Below are 13,978 nucleotides of genomic sequence, written 5' to 3'. Positions count from 1 at the left end.
CAGAAGATGGCCTCTGGAGGAGAACAGAGCCTCCACACCTGAAGCCCAGCAAAGTGTTTCTACCCATCACCAGGTGACAAAGTCACCCCCAGGCCAGGAGAAGGAAGCACAGCTGAGTACTGGGGCCCTGCCCTGGAGTAGGTAGAGCCAGAAAGGTGAGGGCCCCCTGACCCCATCCCCCCAACAGCTTTCCTTCTCAGGGTCATGGAAGCCAGAAGATCTCCACCAATTTCTACTGTATTTCTCTGGTCTAAACCACAGCCTTCTTTAGCCTGTCTTTTTAAAGAAATTGTTCTAGGAGGGACAGAACACTGAGACATCAACACTTTGGTGGGAATTCATAAGCAAATCCAGAAAGGCTGCCTGTGAGAGAAAAGCTAAGAAGAAACTGTAATTGCTTTACAAGTTTTGCCTATTTGTCCCATCTGAGCTCAGCTCCATATCTGTCAACGGTGATCTCAACCCTCTTAATTTCCACGGGCCCCCATATCCCCTTGGAGCTGATCTTTCTGTGGGCAGGTAAGTGCTGTACCATGGAGCTCTGTCTTGAAGCAAAAGCAGCAGCTACCACTTGGATGGTGAGTACATTTCACGCTTTGTAGATGCTCAATGCTTTCGAATCACTTTGATAGGAAAAATCCACCTTCTGGGTTGCTGGGCTTCTAACTCTCCCTACTCGGTGTAGTGACCTCCTTGTCCACCAGATGGCAGCAGCTCCTCATGTCTACAACTGTGGTTCTCAAAGTGTGGTCCTGTACTGGCTTCCAGGGAAACTAATCAGAAATGCAAATTTTCAGGTCCCACCCCAGATCTATGGAATCAGAAAGTCTGAGGGTGGGGCACAAGCATCTATGTTTTAACAGGTCCCCTCCAGGTGATTCTGATGCAAGTTGAAATCTGGTCCATATCAGGTCATCAATAAAGCTGTTCTCTTGAAAAGAAAAATATATACTGTGCCTTACACACAATAAGTTCTCGAACACTTGATGAGTTAATAAAGGGGGACATAAAAGATTGAAGGAGACTGATCTGAAGAGGAAAGCTTCATTTGCTACCGGGGACTGCTTGCTCAAGGGGCAAGGGTATGAAGCCACATCTCTTTCCCCTTCGCTGAGCACAAAAGATTGCTGGAGTCTCCCCAACCCTGCAATCCCTTAACCAGTAAATGAAACCAATCTTGGAGGTATGGGGTGTGGGGAGAGTGCCTGCCAGTAACACTAAAAATTCTTTACGATGATAACATATCTGGCATTTGCCTTAAATAACCCTGGGAAGGATGGATGAAGCAAGATGGGCCATGGGCTGATAATTGTTGAACCTGAATATTCATTACAAACGTCTCTACTTGTGCACGCTTGTAATTTTCCGTAAAAAAGTTTTACGAAACTAGAAAAAAATTAATAAAAAGCCTTTCAAAACAGTAGCATTTTAAGAATTAAAATATGCTAGAATGCTTCTTAGCCATTGAAAAGAGTGAATTTTAATTATTGCAGTCAGATGGGAGGAAGAAATCAGAAAATGAATCAGAGAAGACCATATCAGCAACACTTAATCGTCTTAAAAAAAAGCTAAAGTGAACAGAAAGGTGATCAATGAAGAAAGAAACAGGTCAGAAATTTCAAATAGGGTCAGAAAATTAGAAACAAGGATCAAGCTTTGAAGAAAATGTGACTAATTTCATTGAATGTGAGCAAGGTATCACAACAGATACCTTATATGGAACCATAAATGGCGGAGTTAGACTTGTAAGAACCCACTAACTATATGGAGACAGCAAAGAGAGGGGGAAAAATAAATTTCTGAATCCCTGGTGTTCAAATAAGAACAGAAGTAGCTAGCCAGGATTAAGATGTAGATGCAAATGCAAAATAAAGAAAAGCATCCATTAAAGGGGGAAAAAAGAACTAATTCATCTACACTGAATAAACTAAAAGAGGGAAGGAAATGGGTATCATCAAACATTCAGGAGGCATTAAAGAAGTAATGATCCATCTCTTGAAAGGAAAAAGCAAAGCAAACATTCCATCTGACGCTCTTTAATATCACTGAGTGGGTCTCAACCATCGCATAATGTAGCATGTTTGCTGACCTCTGCCTTTTTCTTTTCTCATCAGTTTTAGGTGCTTTTTTTCCATGGAAGATAGAGGATCAATGTGTAAAGTGATCCACAATAGCACTTATATCAAGTTTGGTAGTATTAAAGTATATTACATTCTGCAAAGCTTAAATTTTGAAATAATTCAGCAATCCACTGACTTACTAGAATGACAATTACATACCTTCGATTTTATTTACTGAAAGATCCAACTTCTGCAGGTGAATGTATCCACAGAGGATGCTAATGTCAATTAAATCAAGATCCTGAGAAAATAAAAGGTAAAAGATTTAATGTTGCTTTAACAGATGAGTACTCAGGCTTCTCAAGACATCTGGAAATAGAAGTTGACAGAAAGAAATCCAGAATTTCCTTTGAAAGTACAGTAGAAGTGAGAGAATAAAATCTGAAGCCTACTACCAACAGGGTCTCAAAACAGACTACAAACCCCATCAGCAAATGCATTCTTCTGAAGGAAACAATAGCTTGGAAAATTAGTGTTGTTAGCAAGAACATATACAACATGAAAAGGCAAATTAAAGCAGTGTTCATGAACACCTTTAGAGCAGAGTTTTATATTTTAAAAAAACCACACACATAAAAGCAATAAAGCCAAAGTCTTTATCTAGTAGAAGAAAAGAAAAAGCAAATGCCTAGAATTCAAATGAAATGTTAGAAGAGTTCACACCTAATCGAGTGATCATTAATAACAATACTTCTTACGCTTCCTCAGGCTTCAAAGCTCTCTCCCAATAATCTCATCTGATCAAACAAACCTGTGAGATCTGTAGGGCAGATTATCCCCAGTGTAGGGATGAGGAATGTGAGGTACAAAGAGGTACGTAAATAGCCTAAAATCACTTAGCAAGTTAGCAATACAAAAGCAGCTCCAAGTCTCCTGAATCTTTGTCCGAGATCCCTTCCATGAAATCTTGCATCTAGTGAACATCACGAGGGGTTGGAGGGGAATTTGGCCCCTTGGAACAAAGACTCATGTCACTGGTTTATGTTGTGATGTCAGAGTCAGAAAAAGCCAACCAATAAAGTGTCATGATAAGCAAGTTCTCAAATATAAGAATGATAAGAATTTTAATAAAGGCCTCTAGAACAGTAATAAGTAAATTACTGATGACCTACTACATACAAGGCATTAAGCTTGGCATGATGAGAAACACGTACAATGATCGACTAGAGCTATATTTTGCCTTTAAGAAACTTACGACTTTGGGTAGGAGAGAAACTGTGTACACAAGTAATTGGAGAAAGTTAAAAAATTATGTGTAACATAAGTAAGATATAAGGCAGGAAAAATCACTAACCTGGCCAACCCTAAGAAAAGTGTACGCAGTAAGACAGGCTATTAGGGCAAAGTAATTCAACATGTAATATCTCAAATGTAAGGAGGTCAGTGGCAAAGTAAGAAGCTTCGGTCCATCTAGCTGAAATAAGATTTAAAGGATTGTGCTTTTTTGTAGATCAATTTAAGGCGTAGCACTACGTATATACGTAGAGGATTGATTGAAAAGGACTCGTCTGCAGATGTACCGCTACTGGAATTATCTTCCATTCCAAAGCCTAACATAGTGCAAGGCACACGGGGTGCTCCGTGTACATTACTGCCTGACTGGCCGAGTCATCCATAAAATGCTGTAAAGTGAAAATTAGTAAAAGATTAGAGCCTTCGTATGCTGTTCTCAAAGGACATGCCATGAAACCAGCATGGGTAAAAAGGGCTTAACATTTTTTGGACAGTTTACTAGTTCAAATCCAAGATAAAACAGCCTTGCTATGAATTATATATGCTTGAGGCAAATTAGGGTGCTGTAGCAAAATTTCAGTGTGCTTTTTTCACCTACATATCTGCATTTACTCTGTGGACCTCCAAGGAGTAGTTAGTGCTTTACAATACAAGAAAGCAAAAAAAAAAAAAAAATTATTTTCCTAGGACTATAAAGAAACAAAATGAGGAAAGAAGCTGAAATACTCTGAGTACTCTGCTCTTACAGCTTCTCTTATGATAAATTTAGAGTCAAGATTCTGTGCTGGTATCGAAATCTTGAAAATTGATGAATAACAATACATTTTTATCTTTCATAATAGGTACGTACGTTTTAGAAAGTGAGCTATAGCTCACAGCTACTGATTTCTTGACATACTTAGGGGGAAAAAAGTCAATACAAAAATATTTTGTTCCCTTGGATTCAGATATAAATTGTAGTCCTGGCACTGATCAGAAAGAAAATTCTTAGAGTTTTTGATTGGTTTTACAGAATCAAATTCAACCTCCTGGAAGGAAAGCATTGATTACTATAAAACAGACTGCTTAAGATGAAAGAAATAGACTGTGAAGGAAATGAAAACAAAGGAACTTGGCGGGCGGCAAGGGGGCTGATTATTGGACTGGCCAGGGCTCTTTGATGTCAAACATAAATAACTCATCGCCATTCTCCATCACATGCAAGACTCTGAGATTTGGGGGCCACCAAAAAAGCTATGCGTACCAGAGAAAATGGATGTGGTCCCACCAGTGTCAAGATGTAGCCAGCCAATGGTGACCTTCTCATACTCACTGATAAAGTCAGACTGAGGTAGACATGCTCAGTCCCAGAGCCTGAGCGCCCCAGTTCGTAGAGTTTCTCAGCCACGACCTCCTCTCTCAGGACCCCATCAAATTCTCCCTGCAAAAAAACCAGAGAGGTGGACAAAGAAAGGACTTCCATTAGAAAAGAAGTAATCCACCTCATCATATCCAGCACTTATTTACTATATTACATATCTGGGAGCTGAGCCTTCCAAAATTTACCGGCCCCAAAGAAAACTGTGTTGTTGGGACTTCCCTGGTGGCACAGTGATTAAGAATCCGCCTGCCAATGCAGGGGACACAGGTTCGATCCCTGGTCCGGGAAGATCACACATGCCGCAGAGCAACTAAGCCCATGTGCCACAACTACTGAGCCTGTGCTCTAGAGCCTACGAGCCACAACTACTGAGCCCACGTGCCACAACTACTGAAGTCCATGCGCCTAGAGCCCGTGCTCCACAACAAGAGAAGCCATTGCAATGAGAAGCCCGTTGCACTGCAACGAAGAGTAGCCCCCTCTCGCCGCAACTAGAGAAAGCCTGCGCACAGCAACGAAGACCCAACACAGCCATAAATAAATAAATAAATAAATAAAGGAAATGGTAATTTAAAAAAAAAACTGTGTTGAAGACCCATACATATTACATATGATTAAGAAAATATCAGTCAAATCAATGTATTGCTGCTGAACTTGCAGGTGGTTGCTTGTATTAGGTATTCAAAGCAGAGTTAACACAGTAGCAGTAGAAGCGTCAATATTAGTGATGATAGCTACGTTGATTTAGTGCTTCTGTTCTGGGCACTGTGCTAAGAGCTCTCAATGGGTCCACTCCTTTAATCCTCCTGACAATCCTGAGGGAGGTACGCTTAGCTCCATTTTACAAATGAAGAAACTAAGGCTCACAGAAGTTAACTTGCCTGAAACCACATAGCTAGTATGTGACAGAGCCGAATACAAATCCGAATCTGTCTGACTCCAGGGCAGTTCTAACCACTACACTTGACTGCTTGTCCACAACCCTAAGGATGGTTACATCAAATTAAGGCAATTACTTCTCTACATCTGGTATTCTTGTTGGAGAAAACAGGTCCTCAGTTCACTTTGTACTGGCTAATTTTGCTGGATTCATACCATTTACAAGATTAATTAAAAGGGTAATGTCATTTGTAGAAGGAGGTTGGCCCTTAGTGTATAGACACCATGGACCAGTGGTGGCCCAACACACCCCTCCCCCAATAATGACAGACAGAACAGATAATAGATGGACTAGTGTTTGTGCTGCCTTCAGCTCCACAATGACCAACACATTAACATCAGCATGAGGACACAAAATACAAGTAACCACATCAGTCACGCCAATATTACTAACCAATGGAACTGGTATACGGACTATGATGGCAAAATACTCTTTCAGGTCTTCTATATTAATTCAAGAACCAATGATGCTGCTCAGCCTTCTAGTACTAAGGACATACGTATGCAGGCTTGTGCTACTGTAAAGAGTTTTCTTTCCTCCCCAATTTCCACTACCCCAGAGAAGCAAATATCACTCACACGGAGATCCTGCACAGTTGGTTTGAACCCCAGATCTGCCATTTTGGATATATGACTTCGGGAGATAAAGTTTTCTCTGAGACTCATAATTTTTCATCTATAAATAGGATATGTTATTACTTTTTCTTAATGTTTTGGAGAGAATGAAAATAATTGTGAACATAAAGCTCTTAGCGTGGTGCCTAGAACACAGCAAGTGTCCCCAGTAAATGGCAGCTGTTAGCACAAATTGGTGAATTCAGAAATTCCACATCTTAATGTTTCATTCGTCCATACCAATCAACCTGTTCACAAAATGGGGGAAAGAGATCTACTTTTCTAAACAAAGTTGCCATTTTTTATAGTAGGCCTGGGAAGGAATAGAGGTGAGAGAGTGTTACCTTCCCTCCCAAACTTTCCATGTGGCCCACCCCCTCCATTTCCTGGAAACAAGAAACTACAGAAGCCCTTATTTACAGTAGGTGGACATCTGTTTTTCAACACAGCCATTGATACAGAGATGGGACATACTGTCAGCACTGTCCCAAACCCCCAAGGCAAGACTCCTCACGGCCACCCCCTCATACATCCTTTGAGGTTCCTGCCATTTGTCAGGGTCATGTCTCTCCCTTCTGGTCTTTGGTCATCTTCAGACCTTGACCAGCCCTATCTGTATCTTGGGTGGTTTCAGAATCCCTAAGGAGGGCCACTCAACACCCCGACCACTCCAAGTACGTGCACACATACATGTTCCTTTATTTTCTCAACTCCAGACACCTTAAAATTGATCTCTAGCCAACTTCAGCCACTCACTCCCCTGGGCATGCCCTGGACTTAGTCATCATGCTAAACTGCTCCACCCTAGAAACCTCAGACCTCAAGTCTTCCATTGTTCTCGGCTCCCACAACTGCCCATCCTTCAATCTTTCCAACACCTACTGAACTTGGTCTCTGACCACAACAAAATCTCCAGTCTGTTCATCCTTCCCTTTACCTCTGAGTCTATCTGTCCCCTCCTGACTATACTTCCTTCTCTACTGGGCCTCCCATGGGCAATTTCAATGTCTCTCTACCCTCAAGTCTCTGACTCCTTGGCCCCTGACTGCAACTGCCCCATGCATACCCAAACCTGAATCAACTTCACGCTCAACTACTGCATTGGGGCAGGGATTATGTCATGTTCATCACCCATTTGGGATAAAAATCTGTCCAGCATACGAAGCACAGGTCAGCCAAGTACACAAACTATTTCAGGAGTTTGATAAACTACAATAGAGGTAGGCGGGGTGCTTTCACTAGGAGCAGGGCACCCATTTTATGGCCGTTTTAGTGGGGAGTAGGGGGTTAGCAAAGACTTCCTCGGTGAGAGAACCATTGAAACCCAAAGTTGTGAGTTATTCTGGCAAAGGGGAAGAAAGGGCAGAAGAGGGCCAAGAGGGTATTGCAGGTACAAGGGGCAACATGTACAAAATCCCAAAGGCAAAGGCAAGTATAGCCCATTGGGGAAACTACAAAGAGTTCAAATAGCGAAAGTGTAAAGTGGGGAGGAGGAATACAGTACCTAATACATGTTTGGTGCTAAAACATGGGCTGAATGAATAACAAGACTACTCCTTCCCCTGAGGTGCTGAGTGGGAGGGAAAGGTCCACAAGTGTGCCTTCTGGTGCCACGTTCAAGTCAGCTTTTAGCTGGGCCTCAGTGCTATGGTGCTATTATGGTCCCCTTCTTCCTCAGCTGCCTTTCAAGTCCCCACCTTGCTGGTGAGATCTCCAGCCCTTTCCTCAAGCTGTCAGGCGCCTCCACTCCTTTGTCCTCACTCTCAGCAGGGGACCCTCTCAATCCTTCTCTTCCACTTCCGAGGCAAAGTAGGAATGATCAGACATCAGCCCCTCCACATCCTGCACCTGTCCTGATGCTTCTTGCTGGGGTCTCAGAGGAGGTCGGCTCCTTCTCCACACTCAGGGTCCAGCACCCTCTGTTTCCCCAGAGACCGTGTTCAGGGACCATCAATGTTGCCCTCTTTTGCCTGTGGTTTCAACCGGTCACTCTCCACTGTCATTCTCCAAGCTGTCACTTCTCCAGCTCTACGAGCATGTGAGTCCCTTCTGTCCTACAAGGGCTCTCTTCAGTCCTGCATGTTCCTTTAGCTATAGCTATAGTTTCCCTTAATAGCCAAGCTAGTTTCCCCCTTGTTCACCCCCATTCACGCCTCAACTTGCTTCACTTAGGCCGCTGCCTTCACGTCACAAAATCCACATGGGCCAAGGTCTCCAATGACTGTCAAATAGGCAAAGCTAATGAACCCTTTTTTCTTTTTTAAGAAATATTTATTTGAGGCTTAATAATTTGTTGGGTTTATTTTATTTTTTTAAAGATTTTGTTTTTTTGATGTGGACCATTTTTAAAGTCTTTATTGAATTTGTTACAATATTGCTTCTGTTTTGGTTTTTTGGCCGCGAGGCATGTGGGTCTTAGCTCCCTGACCAGGGATGGAACCCGCACCCCCTGCATTGGAAGGCGAAGTCTTAACCACTGGACCGCCAGGGAAGTCCCTAATGAGCCCTTTTTGGGCCTCTTCCCACTTAACCTCTTGGTGGCATAACCCACTCCAATGTTCTCAACACTCTTTCTTGCCCTGGCTTCCCTCCCTTTTCCTTTTCCTTTTTCTCTTATCAGTCTTTTCCAGTTTCTTCCCCTGAATCCTCTTCATCTGCCTGCCTCTGAAATACCTGTACCCCCAGGGTTTTTTTCTTGGCCCTCTCCTTCTCTTCTTTCTTCTCTTCCTGGATGATCTCACAGACTCCAATGCTGATGATTTCCAGGTCTCTGACCCTGAGCCCTCCTCTCCTGATTTCCAGAGGCCTACGATTCACATGCCCAACTCCTGAATGCACAGCTCCACCTGTCCCTGTTTCCCACGGTGGTTAGTGGCCCTAATATTCCCCCCGGAACACGCCACAGACCTAACAGTCACCTTAGACTTCCAATATTCCATTAGTAAGTGTTTCATCTTAAATATTTTAAATACGTACTTCTCTCTAGCTTCCTTTCCATTCCCATTGCCTTAATCCAGACTCTTGTCTCTTCCCCATAGATATTGCTCCTCTGTGCACTGATCTCCCTGCCTCCAGGCTTACCATCTTCTTATCTAATCTCCCTGGGCCACAAGAGCAGTTCCCTGCTGCTTAGAGTCAAGTCCACAGTCCCTACAACAGCACAGAGCTCTCCACAACCGGGCCCCCACCTCATCTGCCTTTCTGCTCTCACCTATAACCCACCACTTGGAAAAGCTGCCGTCTGCCTGCCCACATACCACCTCTGCACCCAAGTAAGGGTTTACTTTCCTTCAAGTCTTCTGCCATCCCTGCAACCCGGCTATCATCTGTACACATCTCTTCATAGGATGAACGCTCACTCTTATCTCACCTTGAGAGCTGGGACCACGTATGTCCTCCGTCACACTCTCATCTTTTTCTATCATTACTGTAGCTATTATGTATTACATCTCTAATTTTTTGAGAGCCTGCACTGTATCAGACACTATGTTAAGAACTTTAACATAGACTTTGCCATTAAATTTGATGTTCATAACTATCCAATGAGCAGGCATTATCATCCACATAAAGTTACTGGCAAAGAGTGGTTTTCATGCAGCAGAAACAGATCACAGGCCCAGACATTTCTTCTGCCCTGTATAGTCAGAGTACTTCCTATATAGTAATCATTTGTGAATGTTTGTTCAATGAAGGCTAAATTAATGAAGTCACTTGATGGGCTGTAGTTAGTAGATAAGAACAGGTAAGTTATTACTTGTATTAGTAACAGTATAAATAATATATTGTGCTAAGTAGTTTACACATAGGATCTCATTAAATTTTCACAGCTCTCCATGAGGTAGATAGTATTATAATTCCTGTAGTGCAGATGAGACACAGAGAGTATGAGTAACTTGCTCAAAATCTCACAACAAACAAAAGGCTTTACACAAAATTTTGAATTCCAAAGGCAATATTCTGAACAGCTGGTCTGCCCTAACTCCCTCAAGTTCATTAAGGCTAATTACATTATAGGCACTTAATAATCATTTTGACCATCATAGCATTATAAATCTTAATCAGGCTAGGATATGGAAAATAAATCACTGAACATAAAAGCCCAAATGTTTCCTCTTAAAACTTTTCGGTTTATTCAGCATATCAAAACATATGAGACACTATAAAAAGGTAAAAGAGAATGTGAGAACACAAAACAAATATTAATTTTAGAATATAAATAGAAGAAATAATAAACTTTTTCCACACAAAAGCCTACAAGCCAAAAAGGATTAACTAGTTCAAGTCAACCCCCTCCCTCTATGGTTTGTTAATGTCATACTGAAGACAGATTAACAATGGTACTAATGAATCCCATAGCCGAAGAACATGCATTAATTAGAATAAAGTAATCTGCTGATTCATTTGTTAATTCCTCTGGGGTGAAAGCCATACAAACACCTCAAAGTTGTAAAAACATCGCTACAGTTTTCCAGTAGTCACTGTTAAGCATGGTAAAGTAAATCAACAAAAGATGAACAAAATAAGTATTAATTTTCTGTGGTCCACTTTAAGCAAAACTGATGTGTAACTGGGCCATGTAGAAGGAGGTAGAAGACAAAATGGGGGATGAGGGTGGAAAAAAATGGGCCAAATGTGGAAAGTGAACAAAAGGACATTACAAAAGAAGGGAACCCAAGTGGGGACACAATGTAAGTAGTCAATGGCAGAATCAGAGTAACAGAAAACACTCAAGTTACAGAGGGGAGAACAAGAAAAAATAAGACAAATGAGGAAAGGAGATGGTGAAAGAGAACAGGCATAACAAAGAGAAACTTGTTTGGTCTCAAGGGGGAAAGAAAGGTGACTAGGAAAAGGTGCAGTGATGCAGAGGGGATGCCAGAAAAATATCACAGAACAGGATGTTGGAAACTTTCTATTTCTCTGTATTATATCTACTTCTGAAAAGAATTTGAAGCAATTTATACTATGAAGGAGGAAGAAAGGGAAGAAAAAAACCTAATCTAAAGAAAAACTACTGAAATTAAGAAAAATACTGAATTAAGAAAAAAAGTTATGTTTCCTGGCAGGTAAGACAAAGAGGAAAACCTAACAGTTTATCAAAAGAAAGCAAATCAAAAGAGTGGATATATGTATATGTATAACTGATTCACTTTGCTGTACACCTGAAACTAACACAACATTGTAAATCAACTATACTCCAATAAAAATTTTAAAAAAAAGAAAGCAAGCAAATAATGTATTAGAAAGCCAAGAGAAAGAAGTGACATGATGTGAAGTGGAAAGGGATAAGAAGGCAGGCAACGGGCTAAGGAAGGAACAGGATGCTAACAGATGTAAAAAGTGGAATTGGGTCATGTTTAGAAGAGGTATTGTAGAAAAGAGGGAATCTGTATTAGTGTGAAAGGCCAAGCTGCCAACGAGGCATTACAGATGGGAATGTTGGGAACATTCCCCACCTCCTGAAATACTGTCACAGTGAGCAGTCTGTGTTGTTTGTATAATGCATCATATACCCCTGGCAGAAGTAATATATAAAAACTTCCAAGTCACTTGGTCTTTGAGGAAGCACTTAGATTATTTCAAAAGGGTAATTTTTTTTTCCTAGAGGAAGGAGGATGAAGGGACTAGAAGTCGGGGAGAGTGTTGGAGTATTTCACAATCATGAGGAAAAGGTGCAGGGGGTGCAGAAGTAGAAGTCTGTCTATTCACAACACTGTCAAGCCATAACTCCCATACAAATAGATACTTTCCCTCAACGATGCTGTGTAACTTGACTCTTAAGAAATCAAATGTGCTAACGAAAAATAAAGGATATACTTCAAGATATTTCAGGCAAAGGGTGAGGAAACAGGGTAACAGAAATGGGAAGGAGAGAGGGGGAGTCTCAGAGCAGTAAGGAAGAGGCGTTCCTGGAGGCAAGGAGCCCTAGGAATGGGCTCAGCCGCAGGCTGGTGAGGGGTCCGACCGCTGGAGAAGGAAGTGAGGGGATAAGGGGTGGGGGGAAGGCACACCTCAAAATTCAGCATTTCGGACTCTGAAGACTCCTCGAACTCCACTTTGCCCTCGCCCTCTCCCTCGCCCTCTTCCTGGTCTTCGTGATCTCCGTCCACGTCCGACTCTTGATAGCAGTGAACGAGCTGCTGGAGTAGGTAGGAGGAGGCTTTGCGGAAAGTATTTTTCGGTCTCTGCCCCATGGGAAAAGGAGACCAACAAGACTGACGTTCCTTTTCTGAGTGCAGCAGTTTCGACTGGGCTCCAGCTCGTGAACTGCTCACGCCTCCCTGGAGACAGGAAGGCTTCGGCAACTGGGGATCTTTCCCGGAGGTCGCCATCTTGTTTACCGGGGTTGCCTAGGAGACTGACGCCAGGGGTGGAGGCGCCGCAGGGGATTTTGGGGGCTGTAGTCTCCGCCCCTCCCTGCGTCCTCGCTTTCAGCTTGCGCTGCCATTGGTGCACGACTTTCCTTTTCTTTTTGTCCGTGTGTGTCCGTGTGTGTGTGTGTGTTTTCTTTTTAGTCCGTTCAATCGCTGGCTTTTTTTTTTTTTGCTTGTCTTTCTCGTTTTTCACCTTTTTTCTCTGCACCCCCTTTTTTGTGTTCAACTGTTTTCTCTCAACCTCGAGGCCCCTCTTAGAGATTTTTCATCCCGCCCTGAGATCACCGGTGAGCACCCCATCCTACTTCATTCATGGAGGCTCTTTACGCAGAGTTAGTGTTAGATGTCTCTACAGCTGTCTGTCGGAAAGCTAATAACACTGAAATTTTACTCTATGCAGAGTGCAGTGCGCGTAAATGAAATAGAAGGCATGGTTCCTGTCCGTATTGCGGATAATAAAGAGAAACTACCAGACAACGACTGAGAGCTGGTTGACAATTAACTTACATTTTTACACCGAAATGATAAGCCATGTCCTTGGGTAGAAAAACTGGCAGTGGTCTAACAATGCAAACAAAGAGAAAAACAAACGACTGTCAAACTGACACTGTATCTGAAAGCCTCTGTAAAGCTATTAGCATCGCATAAATAATTGTATTAGTCAATGACCTGCATTGGTAATTATTTTCATCTTGTTGCATAGGTTCTCTTTGCAGTTTTCTAAAATACTCTTGCAAGATTTCAAAGCATGATTATATGCTAGCGTGATTTCATGTGACCCAAATCCCATAGCCTTGAGCTCCACAAAGTAGACACTGTATGGAAAAGCAGAATGAAAATTATAGTAACTATTATTGCCATAGTGATGACAAAAGAGATCCTTGTGCGGAAGTCACCCTCATCCTCCTGGCCTTACAGAGCCTTTTCTCCATGCTTCAATGGCAGCAGTTTCAAATACAAAATGATCCTGTCAGTGGCTGTCAGGGGAGAAGGAGAAAAAAATTCTTATGGACACCATCCATTGACTATTATCTTTCTCAGTGCTTGAGGGCCCATTAAAACTGACAGAAAGCTTTCAGAATTACCTTCCTTCATTATCTTGCTAGTCATAAATGTAAAGGCCATAATGAAAGTATCTCTTTCTGCTAGGCTCATCTTACTGCTTGCTTGCTTCTTTTTTTCCAGTGGATTAAAAACTCCTCCAAGGGATTTTTCTCCACCCTCACCCCCATAGGACCTGGCTAGCTAAATGACATAAGGATGAAGGGGGCAGAAAGTATAAAAATGGAAACCCAGTGTGTTTTTTGTAGTTTTCAATAACTTAATCAGCATTTTCA

General features: G+C 42.1%; 1 protein-coding gene across 2 annotated transcripts in view; it reads right to left on the bottom strand.

Annotated features, from left to right (window-relative positions):
- Positions 1-12,599, bottom strand: part of LRGUK (leucine rich repeats and guanylate kinase domain containing) — a 115,494-nt gene extending 102,895 nt beyond the window's left edge. For both annotated transcript variants that reach the window (XM_061198063.1, XM_061198064.1), the window contains exons 1-3: positions 12,279-12,599; positions 4,666-4,773; positions 2,280-2,361 (exon numbers count right to left, since the gene is read on the bottom strand). In XM_061198063.1, coding sequence (XP_061054046.1) covers positions 2,280-2,361; positions 4,666-4,773; positions 12,279-12,599 — 511 coding nt within the window. The remainder of the gene's footprint in view (positions 1-2,279; positions 2,362-4,665; positions 4,774-12,278) is intronic.
- Positions 12,600-13,978: the final 1,379 nt, after the last annotated feature.

The sequence above is a fragment of the Eubalaena glacialis genome, chromosome 8 (genome assembly GCF_028564815.1).
Source record: "Eubalaena glacialis isolate mEubGla1 chromosome 8, mEubGla1.1.hap2.+ XY, whole genome shotgun sequence".
NCBI classification, from domain to species: Eukaryota; Metazoa; Chordata; class Mammalia; order Artiodactyla; family Balaenidae; genus Eubalaena; species Eubalaena glacialis.
The sequence above is the reverse complement of the archived record's forward strand: the minus strand, read 5'-3'. Positions and strand labels throughout refer to the sequence as shown.